The sequence below is a fragment of the Leiobunum rupestre genome, chromosome 8, assembly GCF_980474605.1.
Source record: "Leiobunum rupestre chromosome 8, qqLeiRupe1.1.hap1, whole genome shotgun sequence".
In the NCBI taxonomy this organism is placed as follows: domain Eukaryota; kingdom Metazoa; phylum Arthropoda; class Arachnida; order Opiliones; family Sclerosomatidae; genus Leiobunum; species Leiobunum rupestre.
In genome coordinates this window covers 50,278,294-50,298,469 of record NC_143391.1, presented here as the reverse complement: position 1 = coordinate 50,298,469, position 20,176 = coordinate 50,278,294, and the positions used below count along the sequence as shown (strand labels likewise).

General features: G+C 37.0%; 1 protein-coding gene across 1 annotated transcript; it reads right to left on the bottom strand.

Annotated features, from left to right (window-relative positions):
* Positions 1–11,175: 11,175 nt before the first annotated feature.
* Positions 11,176–13,546, bottom strand: LOC149933638 (zinc finger MYM-type protein 1-like). Its single transcript, XM_090157359.1, has 3 exons — positions 13,010–13,546; positions 12,111–12,942; positions 11,176–11,807 (listed from the first exon to the last, which is right to left on the bottom strand). The coding sequence occupies exons 1-3, from the start codon at positions 13,544–13,546 to the stop codon at positions 11,176–11,178; spliced, it is 2,001 nt and encodes a 666-aa protein (XP_090013485.1).
* Positions 13,547–20,176: the final 6,630 nt, after the last annotated feature.

The following is a 20,176-nucleotide window of genomic DNA, read 5'->3' as shown; positions in this document are numbered from 1 at the left end:
ACTCGTTTCGCTTTTATAAGGCTATTCATGGATGGACATGAATAATCTAATAGTAAAGGACTATTCACACGAGCCAAAATTTTGGACCAACTAAGTTGTTCCGTTAGGATGAAGAAATAGTTTCCAATACGTGTTGGCCTATACTTCAGCTACTAGGGTATCTCTTATGTACCTGTTTACATTCTGTGGCGGCGATAGGGAGTAGGCCAGATTAGCCATAGCTTACCTAGGAAATCGGATTGGGACCCAAAATTCCTCAAACAGGGCCAAAAAATGTTTTTATCAATGATCACCTTTTGGGGTTAACTTAAAAATTCGTTACGTTGCAAGCTATTTTTTTTTTAGTACACGACGAGGAAATCCGGGATTGAACGAAACCCCAACAAAAAGAAACAAAATTCGAATTCAGGCTTACAATTTTGCCTTTCTAATGATATTAATAGAATAACGAACGAATAATATTTATACGCTTTTTCTATGTAGATGTTCGTCATCGTGTACCCTGCTTTATCGCCAAAGAAACTAAGCTAATATTGAGCAAACAGTAAAGACAGCCCATCTATTCTCCATATGAAATAATTTAGATCCCAATTAAAAAAGCACATTAGGCGTCGTCCGCAACCAAAGACTATATATACGCTTGGCTTACTAGACAGGCGTCTCCATTCAAAAAACCTGTTAACACTTTCGAAACACGGGAGAAGCCTTTGACCAGCCACTAGTAGCACTGCTGAAGCGCGGGGAAAATTTTGACCAGCGTCTGCTATCATATGCAAGTTGAGCCATTGAACATGCCAGTCTATTTAGCGAAGCGTATTTATAGTCTTTGTCCGCAACCAGGCCTTCAACATTTTCTGCAAAAAGTATCCATTGTAACAATAATTTATGCATGTTGGAAAACTTTTAAATTTCTCGAATTCATCTCTGTTCAGGCTAGGAAATATGTTTTTTTAAGTGGTCCTTAGGACCACTCAGTGGCGAATACACCCAAGTGGGGTGGCGGAGTGTGTTGTGGTATATGATTGAGACTCAAAAAACAGACACGTCTTGAGTCAAAGATAACATTTAATGAGTCGTAATAAAACTAATTACTGCCACCTTACAATCATGCGTACAGGTATTTGTACCCGCATAAAAAACTATACATTGATCACTTGAATGATTAAAGGTCAGATCTATTGATTAAAACATATCTAAATTTATAAACTATGTTTACACTTATACAACAGAGTGGGCAGCACTTTCGCCTCGCAGAAAGAGAAGCCGGGTTCGATCCCAGCTTGAGACACTGGGTGAAAACTCGGAACAACTCCTTCTGCGTTGAGTTAACATGTTCTCTCCACACTGTTTTAAGGGGTTTTCCCCTTCCATAAAAACTTGTTGAGGTTAACGGCAATAGTTGGAAGCTGTTGGCTCGCGTGGCGTGAAGGGCTTGCCACCACCCTCCTACGCATTGTAACCCGGTCACCTGAATTAATGGCTTTAAAAGTCGCTTTAAATCGTGCTTGTGAAATTAACTTTTCATCTGCGAAGCAACGAAAAAAGAATTCAGAACCATTAGTGATTGAGTCTGCCGATACAAATCCAACAACTTAACAAGAAAATAAGAAAAACGTGATTAAAGAAGTTAGTGATGATGGATTCAAAAATTATTTAAATTGCTTAGCACATTCAAATTCAAAACCAGTGATTTTATTACTCATAAGTCCCTCCAAAAAAACGTATATTCCGAAGTCAGTGGATGTCCCTCCAGCATTAACGAACTTATATCAAAGTGAAGCTACTGATTTGCCTCTGCCTAAAATTTTGGAGCTTTGCAATGAATTGCGAGACAAAATCAGTCTGATAAGATTGAATTTGTAACTAGAGAACAGGCTGCGAGTAATTTTTGGTATTCGGTAAAAGCGGGTAGAGTTAGTTCATCAAATGCTAAGTTAGTATGGAACACTGACCCCTCAAAGCCACCTGTTAGTTTACTGAAATTAATATGCCATCATAAAGCAATTCTTCATTCTAAAACCACAGGTTGGAGCAAATGGGGTGGCGGAGTGGTTAGCACTTTCGCCTCGCAGCAAGAGGAGTCGGGTTCGATCCCAGCTTGTGGAACTGTGTGAAAACACGGAACAACTCCTCCTGCGTTGAGTTTGCTATGTGGTCCAAATACCCTTGGGCTATTTATTATTCTAAGGGTGCCAATGCAAATTTTAATAATTATTACTAGACAGTTTCAGCAACTCATAACAAAACCGTCTATGACTTTCCCTAACTTTAGTTGCAGCTCCGTTAAAAGTCAATGCGTAGGAGGGTGGTGGCAAGCCCTTCATGCCAAGCGAGCCAATACACTCTTTTTAACGCAATTTCGCTGGGCGCATCCATCTTTAGGTTCCCCCTTTAACCCTCATTCTCCATACTCTCTGCCCAAAGACCTAAGCCTCGACTTCCCGCCGAGGGTGGAGGCATGGATGAATTCGTCCATGGTGGTGGTAATGGCAAACGCAAGAGAGGGGGGAAAAGACGCGAAAAAGAGTGTATAGCTATCTACACTAACTATTACTGTTATGGAAATTGGAAACTGAAGGACTTGGGGGAGCTCCTTAAACCAGTTGATGAAGGGGACTTGAAAACTCTATGCAGTAAGAGTAGCTCCGAGTTTCCACGACTGTTATCCACCCAGGGACACAAGCTGAGATAGAACCCGGATCCTCGTGCTGCGAGGCGATAGTGCTCACAACTCCGCCACCCCATGTCTAAGTCACGCGTTTACAAAGTCAGAAGAAAAAAATAATTTGTTATTATGGTCCAAACAGCTACTCTGACTGTCGTGCTTTGCTAATATTAAATAAATTGTTTTATTTTAACATTTAATCTTTATCGTGGTTTTCATGTTACCTACTCTACCCCAGAATGTTTAAACATTTTGAAATGTATTTGGAAAATTACAGATCGCAATCTTATTTATAAAACATTTAGGGAGTGCAAACACATATATTGTACCCCGAACGGAAATTAGGAGGTACAATGTACCCCGTAACCCTCCTTTTCCACCGCACATTGTTATATTGCAATGTTATTTTAGAGAAGATAAAAATTATCCCGAAGAACTCTTCTCAAGTGAAGAACTCCTTTTTAAGCTTAAAATTACAACATTTCAACAGAATAGAAGATATCCGGCGTTCGAAAGGATTGATGAAAAAGCAGAACTTTTAGACAGTATGACTTTGTTGACTAGAGAAGATGTTTTATTCGACAAGGAGTACTCGTTCGCTGAGTTTCGCCGGGAGTGGAAATCGTGCAAGAACGTGTATCAGGGCCAGAAGGAATATGCCACCAAAACATATCACTTGATGGTCGCTCGCCAACTGCCTTTATTAATCAGGGATCGAATACATTACCTGTGAGAAAAACATCAAATAATTATGACTAAAATAATTTTACTTGCACTTAACAAATCTAGCGGGGTCGTAGAAATGGCCACGAATTATATTACCAGAAGAATATAATATATATCTTACCAGATAAGTATGCATCTACCTATCTTGCTCGAAACAATACGCAGGCTACCGTCGATTGTTCTAGAAAATGTTTGGGAAGAACAAATAGTGAAAACCGTCATACTTTGATTTTATATTATTATTTCATCCGGGATATACGATTTATCAAGAGATATATATCCCCACGCAGTGTCATTTTTACATTTTACATCTTAAAGCGAAGTAACAGACTCGGTAAAGTTTGAGCTGCGACGCGGTGTACAGGTTAAACATCCGCGATTTGGCGAGAAATTAATGCCCAATGGAATCTGCCTCGAGCCCGCGAAGGTTCGTGGGTCGTGTTAAAGGCCTAGATGGTTATTTATCTCGTAAGAGATTAATTAATAAGCTTCTGATTTTACCCAATTCTCTAAATAACATGATGTCTTTCACAGCGTCGACCGATTCGTGGAGACGAGACAGGGACGGCCTAACTATATATGGAACGAATATTTGTACGATGGTGTGGATCCCTCGGATACTGTCACGCAGCTGAAACCCACAAGCATGCGCTACTTAACGCCCATTATCCTTCAATGGTTCTATGGGATACTACTGTCCATCTTGACAATTATCCTGGAATTCCTCGTACACAGACACTTCGTAAGGGAAAAAAAAGTATTAAGCAAAAAAGACACTGTATCGCGAATAGAGTCCAGTGAATTCGAGTGTGAGGAATGATTGGTGCGATCATATAATGACCATCTTTTAACAGTTCATTTCTGTCAAATCCACAAAAACCTTATTATTATCTTTGACGTTCATGATGCTATAATGTAAGTCATTTGCTATGTTGTAAAAAAGTGCATTTACCGATGCGTGGAGGAGGATAGCGTACGGTGCATCTTAAGCTTTAGCTGAAATGGACAGGAAACCGGAAAATATATTTCTTCGTTGAAAATGCTAATGTCATTTCGTTTCAAAGGTTTAGACTATTTGGTTATTAAAACAATTGTAGTTCATTTTGATGCTTCTACCACTTATCTTTTAATCCCTTGACGGTGAATACCGCTTAATTTTAAAATTAAAATGAACAAAATTGAAGGTCTACTTAACGAAAGATACAATCGTAAATTACGATTTTAAAATAGCCATTTTTCACAGTTTCTGCTTAGCTATATGCAGATATGGGCAAAAAATCATTTGGCGAATAACGAATAAATTACTAAATAACAAAATATCTGATCATATTTATTCGTCGATTGAAAGGGCTAAATATTTTAGGTATAGTTATTTGGCAATTAAACAAATATTTGGTCGTGGTCTTATTTGGTAAATAATTTAAAAAATAATATTTTCGACTATTATCTGGAAAATAATATTTTACGAATATTTCATGAACATTCATTTGGTAAATTGTTTTTTTACAAAATATTTTCAGTCATTTATTTCGCGGAATAAAAAAAATTGAAATATTTTCTTTAATTTAAATAACGAATAAGGATTAAGGAGACCTTTGTTCTTTTTGTTTTAGTTAATCGAGTAAACGCAAGGTTCATAATAAAATGCTTATCGCACTATATGGAGTAAACTGTTGCGGGATATTTGACTTCTTGATAATGGCAACATTTAACGCTAATGCCACCGACAAAGCACCTCCAGTTAGAAGCTTTGGACGCAGTGGCGTAATGACAAATTTCGAGCCCCCCGCAGGATATCAAAAGGCCCCTTTATAAAAAAATGTATTTGTTATAAGGTAATAGTAGTGTCGTAGTAAATGAAATGCAATATATAATATGTCTATTTAAATTAAAAACCGCGAATTTCATTTATTAAAATTTGATATTTTTTTACGATTTCTACCGTCGGATATTGAGTGAGATTGAATTTTAGTATTGTTTAAAGCCTGTCTTTTGTTCGTCCCGTAACCGATTTTTCTCCATTTTTACAAGATTTTCTTGTAAAAATACTTAAAACGAAAGGGCCCCCTAGTTTGTGAAAATGAAAAGCCCCCCCCCCCGTTCTCGGGGTCTGCAGGTCCTTAGTTACGCCACTGTTTGGACGATGCTACGTAAATTATGCGATCGGCAGTATTAGATTAATGTTTTTATTAACCAAATTCACGTATCTTCGTAAGGTTTGTGTATATAGTAAAGGTAAATGATGCTTTCAAGTAAAATTAGTAGCATTAATTAAATAATTAATAGCTACAGTGGTGTAGCTATAGGGCCGGTGCTAGAACAGGCGAGCGTCTAGGGCCTCGCACTTAGCGACACGTTTTGTGGTCCCCACACCTAAGGGCACTTTTAGGGGTCCCCTTACTTAGCGGCACTTATTGAGGTCCGGCACTTTTTGGGGTTCCCGTACTTTGCGGCACTTATTCGGGCCCCTCATTTATTCCTTCGCAAAACATGTGTGTTGTGAGAAGGGGCCTCGCTCACATGTCGCTGCCTCCCCTCCGACAGGTCTGCTGTGCCTTCGCTGTGCCATTAAATAGTGACCACCATTGCTGGGTAATATTGATACTCTTTGTTAAAATAAAAATAGTGTCGAAAATTGTATTTCGTCTCTGACACCAGAATTAATTTGTCTTTGGAATTTGTATTGCATTTTCTTACAAATTGGACGTGTATTCAGTTATTTTCCTTGAGTCTAGCCCTCTCAAATAATTCGTTATCTACTATATAAAAAATAAACGAAAGCTATTTTTGACGATCTATTTGTAAACTACGCCAACCCGAAATATCTGATGACAAAATATTTCAGTCTTCTTATTTGCAAAATACATTTATTTCAAATGATTTAATAAAACAGATATTTGACCTTTTTATTTATAAACTTATTTTATTAAAAAATATTTTTCTACATTTATTTAAAATATTTTTCTCTAAATAAATTAATTGTAACCTTATTTATAAATAACAACTGACACGAAAAAAAATTATTCGTTATTCGTCAAATGATTTTTTGCCCATCTCTGGCTATATGCAGCTATTGTACTGTTGACAAAAGTGCGTGACATCGAAATTTCCTCGAATTTACCCAAATATATTTTAATTAACCCTATTTATAAATAAAAAGTTTGAAATCTATAAAATCTGTCATTTACCATTGTCAAATTAGGTAGTGAAACCAGTGAGACACTATATAAGGTGTCACTAAAATATTTCTTGTGCCTATCCAAAATCTTTAGTCTGAACAGAAAATCGTACATTCCAAAAATCATGAAGGTGAGGAAATTAATATTATTTAATTTTACAGATACTAATGTATCGGGACCCTTAACAATATTTAAATAAACAGATAATTTAAATAAAATATGTTTTCGCTTCTTAGTTACACAGGGTGTTACTGGAGGTTATGCCATAAATTACAGGACGTATTCTCTTGGGTCCTACGGAATTGAAAATGTCTTATGAACATGGGTCCTACGGAATTGAAAATGTCTTATGAACATGGGTCCTACGGAATTGAAAATGTCTTATGAACATGGGTCCTACGGAATTGAAAATGTCTTATGAACATGGGTCCTAAAGCCTTTCGTTTCAACGATATGGGAACTCGAAAATCGGCCGTCAAAACACAAAAACTACCTTAAACGTGAAGTACTGTATTCCCTGCCTTGATCCCAATTGTTTTCAGTTATTATCCATTTGTTTTTAAGAGATTAGATAAATTAGTATCAAAGTGCATTATTTCATTAGAAGTAGGCTACGTGTACTAGTGAATTTAATAATGATTAAGGTCTTTGAAAATGTCTACGCAGTTACAAATAAAGATGTTCATTGAAATTGGACCTTTTTAATAATTTGACATAAACCCTTCATGCCGCGATAGCCAACAGCTCCCTACACTAACTTGTTGAGGTTAACGGTAATAGTTAGTGTAGGGAGCTGTTGGCTCGATCGAGTGGCATGCAGGGCTTGCCACCACCCTCCTACGCAGTGTAGCCCGGCCACCTGAATTAAAGGCTTCAAAAGTCGCTTGATGACTTAGGCCTAAGGTGGTGCCTTGGGTATTAGCCTAGCTGATTACTATTACCGTTAACCTCTACAAGTTTTTATGGAAGGGGAAACCGAAGAGCTTGGAGTAAAACCCCTTAAACAAGTGGGGAGAGAACTTGCAAACTCAACGCAGAAGGAGTTGTTCCGAGTTTTCACATTCAAGGTACAAGTATGAAAAGTAATTAAATTACCATTTAACCGAGATGGAAGAAATTAAGGTCAAACTAAATGGTCGCCCACAATGCCATACACAAGTCATTTACGCTAAATTTCTTTTGTCGTGTTCTAACAGTAGTCGAGTGAGGGTTTATTTGACTCCACTGGTGACTGTTATGCAGATTTATTACTCCGTCACGGGATAAATTGGCCTCGTCAGCTGATCATAGCTGAACGGGTTCGTCTCACACTAAGAGCCCGAGCTCAATTTGAGACTGAGCCCAGGCTTTATTATGAGAATGATACGAGCCTGAGAAGAGACCAAAATGCTGTGGTCATTTAATTTGAGCCCAAGATGAGACCATTTTAATATAGCGTATTTGTGCATCGGTACTATTAAAATATAGTAAATTGCTGTGAGCCTGAGCTGCGTCCAATATTATATAGTGTGTTACTACGAGTCCGAGCTGAGACCATTTTTTTTTGTAACGAGCCCGATATGAGAACTTTTAATTTTTAAGAGACGGTTATGTGTCCATTTTTGCACGATCATTTTCCCCTTGGTCACTGGGGAGCGCTGCCGCGCAGAGAAACACAGGCCGTAGCCGTAACACTTTCTTTCTCACTGACACGACTAACTTTGATTACGTGCTGTTTGCGTGGTAGGAAAAGAGCGAAAAGCGCGTGCTCACCGTTGGCCGTGTCGCCCTTGAAAAGAGCTCTGGCCTAATAGGTTAATACGGAAACGTTATTTCACTCAATGGTTTTCTGATTGGTCCAAAGTAAACTACCTTCTAGAATTTTCGAAGATTGTTGTAGTGAAGAGAATACCAGACCTGGTCGCCTGGCTGTTTCGTTTGACTTAGTATTTATATATCAATATAAAAAAAATATTAAAACTTCAAAAAGATATTAACAGACTGAAATGCCCCGCGAGTTACGCAAATTCTTCTGAGACTGACCCGAGCCCTTGTTAGTAACAGAAATAAGTATGAGCCCGAGACAAGCTCAAATGTTTAGGGAGAGGAATTGTGAGTTTGAGACGAGCTCTTGTGTTTAGGAGATAAAAAATATGAGCCCGAGACGAGCTCTCGTGTTTGAAAAAAATATTGATGAGCCAGAGACGAGCTCTCGTATTTAGGAAAAAAACCTTATGAGCCCGAGACGAGCTCTAGTGTTTTTGGGGAAATTATTGTGAGACCGAGACGAGGCTAAGGGCAAACAAAAATTTTGGTGGGAATGAGCCCGAGACCAAGTTTTGGTGTACAGCTCTGCAGCTGAAAAGACAAATTTCGGATACTCGGGATCTACATCAGCTCTATCCACAAGCCATTGGCAAAAGGCAGTTCACCTCGGATAGTCCCCGTCATCAAGTGATTGAACGTTTTGAAATTGTTTACGGTGATATTGATGGGCGTGAAGGATTCACCACACCTTGGGCTAAATTACCCTTTCACCTGGAAACCGATTTAAATTGCGCACATATGAAAGGTGATTCGACGTTATCTATTATTAAATGGTTCTTCTTTTTTAAGGCGTTATCAGTGCTACTACATTTTAATTTTGCCTCGTCGATGGCTATTTTATTCCCGCATTGAACAGTAGAGGAACTGCCATCGGAACGACGATTACGTTTATGCTCGGCAGAATCGGTCTCGGTAGTAGATGTCGTTAAACGTCTCTTAGAAGATATACGGTATTTACGAAGTCACCGCCTACTTTTTGGGTGACGTCATCGACTTTTCCGATAGCCATTGCAAAACGTTATATTAGCAGACGAATTTGAACTTTTAACGCTTTTCGCCCGTAGAGATTTGAACTTCAGCAAAAAAATTACATTAAAATATTTTTATTATTAAAAGTATAGAACATAGGGTTGTAAACTTTTAGATTTGTAAATGGAAAACGAAATAATAACTTATGGTAAGTTCATTTTTTTTTGTAAATCACATAATTTAAAAATTTTGGTAATCCTTCGCCAAGGCTTATCATATTTAATTCGGTCCTTAACTACAGGCCCCATAGGAGAAATATTCTTTTTTAAATTCGAATTAATTATTTCCGGGTAAATGGACTTTTCGAAATCCAACTTCACTAGCTGATGGCGAGTGGGAAATTGACCCTTTAAAGTGGCCTAATATAACTAAACAAAACATTAAGACGTATTTGATAAACTCCATGTCCTGTGATCAACAAGAAGCCAATGCAAGAAAAAGCATGGAAGCAGGGAACTATTTTGAAAGCGGTTGGGTTGGAACACTTTTTATAGCAAAATTAGATAATGATTTGGTGGCTTGCCGGGGAGAAGTAGCTCGCTCCCAGACACTTTCAGACGTAGATCATAGAGCTCTATTTGTTAGTACAAATGAAGGAGAGGTGGTTTATGGTTATTGTTCCTGTACAGCTGGATTATCCAAAGTTTGTAGCCACGTTGGGGCCCTTTTATTTAAAATTGAATTTTGGAAAAGCGAAGAAAAGAAAGGTCAAGCTTGCACTAGTTTGGCGAAAAAATGGAACAATACAACAAAAAGAAAGATTGAGCCAGATAACTTTACAGATATACCTTTCTTCAAAGACGAAAATTATATAAAAGACATAACTCCACCATAAAAAATACCAACGTATTATGAAACCCATGAAAGACTACGCTCAAAATTTGAAAATTCAATTTTAGCGCCATTAGTGTTTACTACAGGCTCTATTATCAGTGATACCTTAAATGTGAAAATAACTCCACCAGCCCCGCCCCCCGTAACGACAGCTTTAAATGAAAAATTTAATTTTGGAAATGTAGCGAGTCAAGATCTTATTCATGGAAATCATAGCGCTGACTGTGATAGACCCATAAATTCTACCTCAATAAGATGTGAACTACTTTAAATGCTTTGTTGAAATGGACAAAGAAAAAAATTAATATTTTGGAGAAGGAAACAGTGTCTCAAGGACAAGTGATAATTTCCTTTGGAAAGACTGTCGAATTGTGCATATTACCGCATCGACCGCTAAAAATATTCCCAAGCGTAGTAGTAGCACCTCACCAGAAACCTTTATGAAAAATCATGTTTTTTCCAAATTTCAAGGTAACAAAGCGACTAGGCATGGTACGGCTTTAGAACCTATCGCTAGAAACTTTTATGAAGATATGTATGGGGTTCACATTGCTCTTGCCGGTTCTGTTATATCGAAGGATGATCCATGGTTATCAGTTAGTCCCGATGGTTACATAGGTTCTGATGAACTAATTGAAATAAAATGCCCATTGAATAATGATTTAGAAACACTACTTAAGAGTAACAAGTATGATGTCAGAAAGAATCCAAATGGAGAATATATTCTACATCCCACAGGTAAAAATGGTTACTACCTACAAGTCCAAATTCAACTTTATTGTACGAAAAGAACTGCAAGCCATTTTTTTGTTTTCACAATGACTGGAAATGTGAGAGTGATAGTCAACTATCAGCGGCGGTGATCGCAAAAAAATTCTTGTGGGGGCTCGGGTGAATTTTTTATATAAAATTTATTTACATCAAATTAAAATAACATTAATGTGTAATTTTTAAGAAAGTGTTCTTTCTTATATCTGTAACGTCAATGAATTCATTTATAAGTAAGTCAAAGTCGATGTCTTCGGATAATTCTCTGTGTATATGAATTAAAGCTAGGTCATTTAGCCTTTCTTGACCGCATGCATTTCGAAGGTACGTTTTCAGTCTTTTTAGAGCACTAAATGATCTTTCAGATGTGGCAGACGTTACCGGAATTGTCAGAAGTATTCGCAGTAGTTTTGTAAACTCCTGCAACATATCTTTTAAGGTAGGTCGTTCTTGCAAGAAATATATAGCATCTGTGATCGATAATACTACAGCGTTCGCTGAAGCTACTGCATCAAGAAACATATTTCTGTGTAGGATTAGCCGATTTTGGTCAAAATCCGACCCATAAAAACCGGTTACAGTTTCCACTGATGTACCTTCATGCCCAGTGACAAATTTTTCCAAGTTTTCAAGGTGCTCCATCACCTTAGATCCAAACCTTGTTTCCAAACTGGTAATGGCTCGGTCCATTATTGCAAAAAAATCCTTTTTGTAACCATCTACCATGAAAAGTAGCTGGTGCACTACCCCCATCATAGCGCTTTGGTATTCTTCTAATTCGAGATTTATTTCCCGGAATTCTTATAGAAGAATGAAATAATTTAGTTACTTGTATCAGGGGCAAAATGATAAAAAAATGTACAGTACTGACTTGATATTGAGAGTATCAGCTGTAGCACATATACTGGTCGACAAATCATTAAATCCACTTTGTCTCTTCTGTTTCAATATATTTTGAATGTCGGTTACCTTACAGCTAGCGTCTCGGTAGTTCAAATTTACTTTTTGTAATTCGGTATTTAAAATTTCCACTCTTTCAAAAACCGTAATTATCGTTTTTAAATAAAATAAGAAATTGAAATTTTGTATTGCTTTTAAAAAACCTGACGCTTTGACGCTAGTTTCACTGCGATCATTTTTTGAAGTATCACTGAGAAATTCGAGCAAAGTAGAATAATTTTCTAACAGTGTTTTCAGAGATAGAACGCGAACGCACCACCTTGTAGGACAAAACCATCGCAAGTTGTTTTGTTTATCTGCAGTTAAAAGGCTGTCGTGATTTGCTTGAAGTTGTTGAAAAATGTGAATTCTTTTCGCGGATGCTCTAACAAAAGTAATAAGTTCTTTAGAGATGTTCAAAAAATTTGTGACCTCCTTAATATTTTGAAGTGTATCTTGCACCACAAGATTTAGATTATGAGCAGTGCAATGCACGTACAAGGCTCGTTTTTCCACTTCTGATACTCTCGATCGAAGGCCAGTGAGGTGTCCACTGACATTACTAGCCCCGTCGTAGCATTGTCCGCGACAATTAGAAATATTTAATTCCAGCCTAATCAAAACATCACGTAGTATGGAATATAACGTTGCCGAGCAAGTTGACGAAGTTTTATAAAATCCCATAAAATATTCGTGAATCTCAAAGTTTTCGTCAACTACACGAAAACAAAATGAAACTTGCTCTTTCACTGAAATATCAGTGGTTTCATCAACAATAATACTAAAGAACTTAGCAGTTTTAATTCTCCCGAGAATATTTATAGTTATAGATCTTGAAAATAACGATAGTATTTCGTTAACGACATCATGGGAAAGCCACTTAGTTTTACGTGTAAGCCAGTTTTTTAATTGTGGAACATCATCAGAGCGTAATTTCAACAACTGATACAAGTTAGATGTATCGTCTGTAATATTCCCTCGTAACGATAGCCCTTGCTTTGACAAGTATAAGATGGACGAAAAAATTACCTTAAGAACTGTAGTAGAATCCTTCATTTCTTACTTTCGCCGATGAAATTAGCGTTGAAACGTTGACCGACTTCTTTTTTGCCAAAGAAAAATTCGTTGTGGCACGATGAATGGCACTTTTTTCATGAACCTTAAATCTATAAATGGCTTTTTTCCAATTCGAAAATCCTTCTTCGACGAACGCTTTCAACGTTTCTTTATTGCCAGGAGTAATACTTCCAACTATAGCCTTACTCTGAACTGCCGATTTACAATGGTCGCAAAATACTTTGCCTTTGTCTTCTCTATAATCGAGCCATGGAAATAAATTGTTCCAATGCGACTGATACTGCCTACCTTGAACTTGGCGTAGTTTTTGATAACTCAAAGTATCTAACTTTCTCTTTTCTAGGTTCTCCGGGGTATTATTGGTGCCTTCAAAATTAGAAATAACTTCACAGGGGTCATTCTCATTTAAAATAATGCCAGCGTCCAAGTCTTCATCGCTATCAGTCGCTTTACGCTTAAAGCTGCTACAGCAACCGGTATTAGTTTGAGTAGTTCCGTTCCATATTTTCAAATACTTATCCATATTTTATTGCACGAGGGAATTGCGAACAATGCAATAACGAAAATATACGTTTAAATTTAAATGGTAGGCTAGACTTTAGGGGAAAGAAAGCAAAAGGAGATGGAAAATATTTAGTGTACAACACCAATTCACACACGTCAGCGGTCCGAATTCAAAAGTAGATTTAATTTGTCTACTAAACAGCCGATGCATGGACAGAGTAATAACGCTCATTACAAGAAAACCGACAGACAGATGGGGTAGAAACGCGGATAGAAACGTTTGTCCCGAAAAGGTCCTCCAGCCCGCTTCTCCACTACTAGACAAAAGCGGTTTGGTTTAATTCGACTATTTTGGCAAACAATCTACCGTTAGTTAGCCGGAATTAAATATTTTGATAAAGCTGTGTACGCGACCGATAAATTTGAGCTGGAATATTCTATAGGACTAGATTTTAAGTTTATTTCATTTTCGGTATCCTTCTTTAGAATAAAAATAAAATAAAACCTTTTAAAATATTAAAAACATTAATTTCAAATTTATCTTGGGGACTTTCCGCACCAATATTTTTCAGTGGGGGCTCAGCCCCCTACTTTTTTTCTCCCTGGGGGCCCTGGCCCCGGAGCCCCCACGGGATCGCCGTCGCTGTCAACTATAACGAGGGCTTTATGTTAGAACAATTAAAAATGCGAAGTGTTTACACGACCCATATGCTACCGTATATAGTTAATATATAGAGCAGGTTGGCCTATCACTAGGATATTTGCGCAGCGGGAAAGAAAAACAGACAAAAGAAATCCTAGGCCTTTTAAGTACAAATTTAAATACTAAGCTTATTTTTTTTTTGCTGATAGATGGCTGTAAATTGCATAAGGCAGCGCAAACTGTAACAATTTAATCTACTTTTTTTGTAGAAATGCAATGTTAAAACTGATTTTAAAATACTGAAACACTTAAGTTTACCAATTACTCTTTCAACTTCAATTCTGACTGTTGCAATTCTCCTTGTAGGTGTAACCTCTTCTTCTAAATGTTGTTTTTTATGCGTAAATGCTGGAATGTTTAACTTTACGTTTATAAAATCAGATATGGTGAAACCACGGTCAGCCATCACCTATTTTATCAGTAGGATATTAGTTCAAATAAATCCATTATAATTAAGCTACTGTGTTACGGTCATAACTTAAAATATGCAAAAATTAGCGAAGATATCCGTGATTAGGTAATACATTTTTTTTTAAAAACGTAGACGTTTTGAGACGTGGCTTGTCGCTAATTTTTACATACTTTAAGTTAGAATATTAGTTACATGTGATATTTATATAGATTTAAGTTTATAATTACCTCATCACCAGGACGCAGTAAACTAAAAATTCCAGAATCTCTGGTGATAAAATTATCACTGGCACGACCTCCATAACATTGTTCATTTACAATAAACAAAGGGTTTTCGCCTGTCCGAGAAACTGTCAATGATGAGACAGAAACATCTATTGTACATACAACCATACGTTTCGTCTTCCCCTTGACCACTGTGTTTGAGAGATTTTAATTACTATTTTAAAATTTCAAAATTAACAAACATTTACTGTTTATCTAAAAAAACTTCAAAGATTAGCTTTTTACCAAACTTGTATCGAATTGTTATTCCTATCAATAGTTTCTACTTTCACCGAGATGGACAATTTCAATAAATGACTTTATTAAATTGACTCAAATCGTTTCAGTGGTAAATTTGCGTTATTTCCTTTAATTTTTCGATTGTTTTTTGCGATTTAAATAAAACACAACAAATTTCTGTTAATCAACTTTTCCTCAGAAAAATTTCAAATTCAAATTCAAATTTATTACATTAACATTTTAAAGAGGTCATACAATGATGGTGTTCATTTACAATAAACAAAGGGTTTTCGCCTATCCGAGAAACTGTCAATGATGAGAAGGGATATGACTAGAAAAAATGTACTTGGTTTTCGAGATATGCTGGGCTGCCAAGATTTTAGCCAGAAAATAACGACGCAAACATAAACTACATGGCTCCAAATTTTACCATTTAACGGTCAGTCAAGTTTAACCGAGATTTTTTAAAAATTATGATCATCAACGTGCACTAGAAAGGCATTTAATCCTGTAATGTATTTAACCAATTCTCCAATTTACAGCAAGTTTTTCTCCAATTTTAAATATAGTAAAACACAACTATGCCATTCAAAATATTTTGATTCGGCGGTTGGAGCCCCATCAGAAATTTAAGAACCACTACGCCAAGAACCAGTGCTAAGGATTTACGACACACAAATTTTTATCTGTAGCTAATAAATGATTTTGTTAAATATTCTAATTTTATTCATTTCTGAGAAAAATATACACCCGGATTTATAAATTTGGCGCCCTAGGGACTAATGAAAATGGCGCTCTTAAAAATAAAAACAAAAACAAATAAAAACTATTTATTTTAAGAAGGAAATCCAGTACTGTATACACCACTATAAATTATCATAGCAATTGTTCAAAATTGACCACCCTGGGCTCTAATACAGGCACGGGCACGTCTTACGAAAGATTCGCGAACACGTTCAGAAACTACTGGCGTAATTTGTATAGTGTCACTGTCACATCCTTCGCAATTTTTCAACCTTTAACTGGTGTAAACTAACAATGAAAGCCCTTGAGATAGCCCCGAAAAATCGCGAGGTTTTATATCGGGAGATCTTGTTCCGCCTCCACCAATCCACCTCAAAGGAAACGTATCCTCTCTTACTAGGTGGCTAAAGTGCGGTGGTGCACCATCGTGCAAAAACCACATTCGCTCAGGGGCGAATTTAGGCATGGTCTTTGTGGGCTGCAGCCCCGTTAAAAAATAAAAACCACTTAAATTAAAAATTTTAGAAAAACTAAAATTTCAATTTACCTAGCAAAATGCCTCTGATACACCTTACCATCTAGCCTGGGTGGTCCAATTGAATAGTCGCTAGCAAGACCACACGAAACATTTAAACTAATCTGTTCTCGGAGTGATTCCACACTAGTGGGATTTCTTGGCTTTACAGTTAAAGGTAATATGAAGCCCTAATGTTATGGCGGGCCAACGAATTTAAAATTTCTGCCACTAGTTTAGCACTACCTAAGTTTTATTGGCGCTAGTTACGTTAAAACGAAGTAGTATAACGAAGTAAACAATCTATGTACTGCAGTTTAGGAGCTCTACCAACAATACACGAATATCCAAGGCCTTCCAATGTACGTGTATTATAAAATTTCTAATCATAGTTCTGCATATAAAATGATATTCTCCCGCGGGCACATGGTATTTTTGGATTTGCTATTATTTGTTAAAAGTTCAATAGAACTCAAACGTTTTCTAAAATGTGCTTAAACCTGTGTTAGTTCTTATTTAATCTAGTTTAACGAAAGAGGAATCCATCCATTTAGCAGTAGTGAACTTGACACCAAAATTGTCATAGTTTAAAAGATTTTCAACAAATACAACTCAAATATATACTCTTTACGCGTTACTGATAATACGAACGAAGATAGAGCGATATGTATTGGGATTATTATAACCACAACTGTCGTCCTTTTGCACAGTTGGCCTTTTGAGACTTTACCGACGTGATCTATTGGTGTGGTTCAGTGTGATAATTAAAGACTGATCGAAAATCGTTTATAAAATAATGTCATACAATCTTTTATTAAAAATAATTACATTTTTCTTAAGTATGGCCGCCCATCTCCACAGACCAAAATTGGAATAAATGTAAAATTGTTTTTCCTTTAAATTGAATATATCAATCCGTTATTTGTTTTTTCAAATCAAGTGATATTCAGACAGATAAACCGATAAAATATCTGATTTTCTGATTTGTCAAACTGAATTTTGTAATAAACTGTGGTATTTTTATAAGTCATTATTTATTTTAGAATCTATGCTAATAATTATTGTCCTATAATTTAACAATTTAGGCTGTAAATCATAACGGACTGATCACCTCGTAATTTCCGTACACGCTTTCCGTAATAAGTACGTAATCTCCACGTAATCTGCGTTCTGCACATAATCGGTGTACAGGAAAGCTCTTAGTGAATAGAGAAAATCGGAACCAACTCTATTTATATCTTACCGTAAAATGTCGGAGGTCTCGAAATTCTTTTGATGAAAATAGTTATAGCTCTAAAAGATTTTTGTAAAGTTAATATTCAACTTTTTAACTCCATCGATAGTCGATAGAACCAAAGGTATATACTTAACAGTAAATTACAGTTAATCTAAGGCATAAGGGTTATTTTCTTTTATTTGGTAAAAATGACCTTGACCCCTGAAACAATTAGGATCAAACATAGAACGGTTTCTATGAAACGTTGTTAAATTTTAAAGTTTATCACGGACTTTCCATTAAAGTTCTTAGGAATTGCGGTAGTTTAATCCATTCAGAAGTGTTGCTATACACGTTTGCCCTTTCACCTTTACCTATTAGAGTGAATCCAAAAGAAAATTTGAAACCCTTTTTTCAATTACTCGGAAATTAAAATAAAGTGAAAAGGGCCTTTACACGTTAAGGTCAAAGGTAAAATATTTTAAACCACATTTAGAATATCAGGAGCTAGAGACTTAATTTATTTTAAATCATTTCGGGAAATCACATTATAATAGATCTAAAACGAGCCTTATAAAATCGTTTTTAACGGGTCAATATTATTTTGACCACTTTCTGCAATTTTCAAATGTTTCATTACTGAAAAACCATTCAGCAAATGTTTAAAATATTTGAGAGGGGGGATGTTTTAATTAATGCAAAATGTGTCCTCTTGCCTTTCTTATTTTTAAATTCTGAGAATTAAACTTCATAAAAAAAGGTAAAAATCATTCAGCCAAACTTTCTAGGCTACTTACGTATAAAATCAGACGAATGAAATTTAATAATAACCACATTATTTACGCAATAATCATCAACATTGATACGCCTGAATAGACGCGAAACTAGTTGTCGCTAGACATTTTAAAATTTTTATATTTTTAAAAATTATTGCGTAAATAAAGTTGTCATTTTTAATTTCATTCGTCAGGTAAATATCAGTTTCCAACGCCATATTTTTTATTAGTCTTGACATTTGAAACTTTTCCGTTACCTAGGCAACGGGGTCCAGATACTAGAAAGCAGAGGTCCTATATAGCTACGCTATGGGAGATATGAAACTCTACCCTAGAGCAATGGTAAAATCGCCTACATGTAGTGTCTACCCTTTTGTTTCCCTTTGCTACGCCAGTTCCTCAGTGGCAGGGAGTAAAAACATTTATTTCCCGAAAATTATCACGTGTTTCTGGTTAGTTTTATTCCATTCCACTAGATGGCGCCAGGATACGCGTTTACAGCTTCCCGAAAACTTGCACATCTCCCTTAGCGTAGCTATATAGGATCTCTGCGAGAAAGCCTAGTGATCAGAATTATCGAACTAGAATGCCTGAAATAAACTGCACGTGCACGGACTTTTATAATAACGTAGGCAACGGTTTATCGGATTTTAACGCGATCTACTATAAGTTAACTTGTGGCGTCATTTAATATAATATATAGAATGTAACCCAAAAGGCCGCCGCTTTAACAAGGTCCGTAAACAAAATTCAAACTAACACGCTCTGTAATCCATTCTGATAATACGAACGATGAGATAACCAGTGTGTCTCTACACAAGTCTTATCTTGCAAACGAAATGAAGGACTTCATTCTATTCTCCAGTATGTGCATTATCAACTGTAAGTTAGTTGTTCGAGTTAATCACGAGGGTGATCGGTAGAGGTGCTCTTTAAATCATTGGAGTGGAAAGATTCCTTATAAAGAAATTGGAAATGAGTTGCTTGGACGGTAAAATAGCACTAATCACTGGTTCCAGTTCGGGGATCGGTGCCGCCACAGCGATCCACTTGGCCTCGCTGGGATGCTCAGTGGCGCTGAACGGACGTAATGTAGAGAGGCTGAACGAGAAGGCCCAGAAATGCCAAGAAGCCGGGTTAAGTCCAGATAAAATACTAATAGCAGCGGGTGATATTACTAATGAGGAAGAAGCCAAGGAAGTGTTGAACCAGACCGTGGAACACTTTGGCCGATTGGACATCCTGGTGAACAACGCCGGGGTCGGGGAATATGGAAAATTCGAAGATGTCACGCTGACGCAGCTTGACCGGATGTTTCAAATCAACTTCCGAGCTACGTTCCAAATGACGCAAATGGCGATTCCTTTCTTGAAACTGACCAAGGGCAACATCGTCAACGTCTCGAGCGTGGTTTCCCAAGTGGCCTCGGACCAACACGTCGCTTACGGCGCCGCTAAAGCCGCTTTGGACCATCTGACTAAGTCTGTGGCGCGCGATTTGGGACAGTCCGGTGTCCGCGTCAACACCGTCAATCCGGGATATGTAGAGACTGAAGTGTGGGATCACAAGAGGATGGGAATCTCAGAAGAGCAGCTAAAAGACATCATGGAAAAGGGCAAGTCTTTGCATGTTCTGGAGCGGATTGCCACTCCGGAGGAAGTCGCCAAGCCCATCGCGTTTCTGGCGTCTGAAGAAGCCTCCTTCATTACAGGAGTGACTCTGCTGGTCGATGGTGGCCTGAAATTGAGAGGCTCCGTCTGGTAATTTTCAAACGATAATTT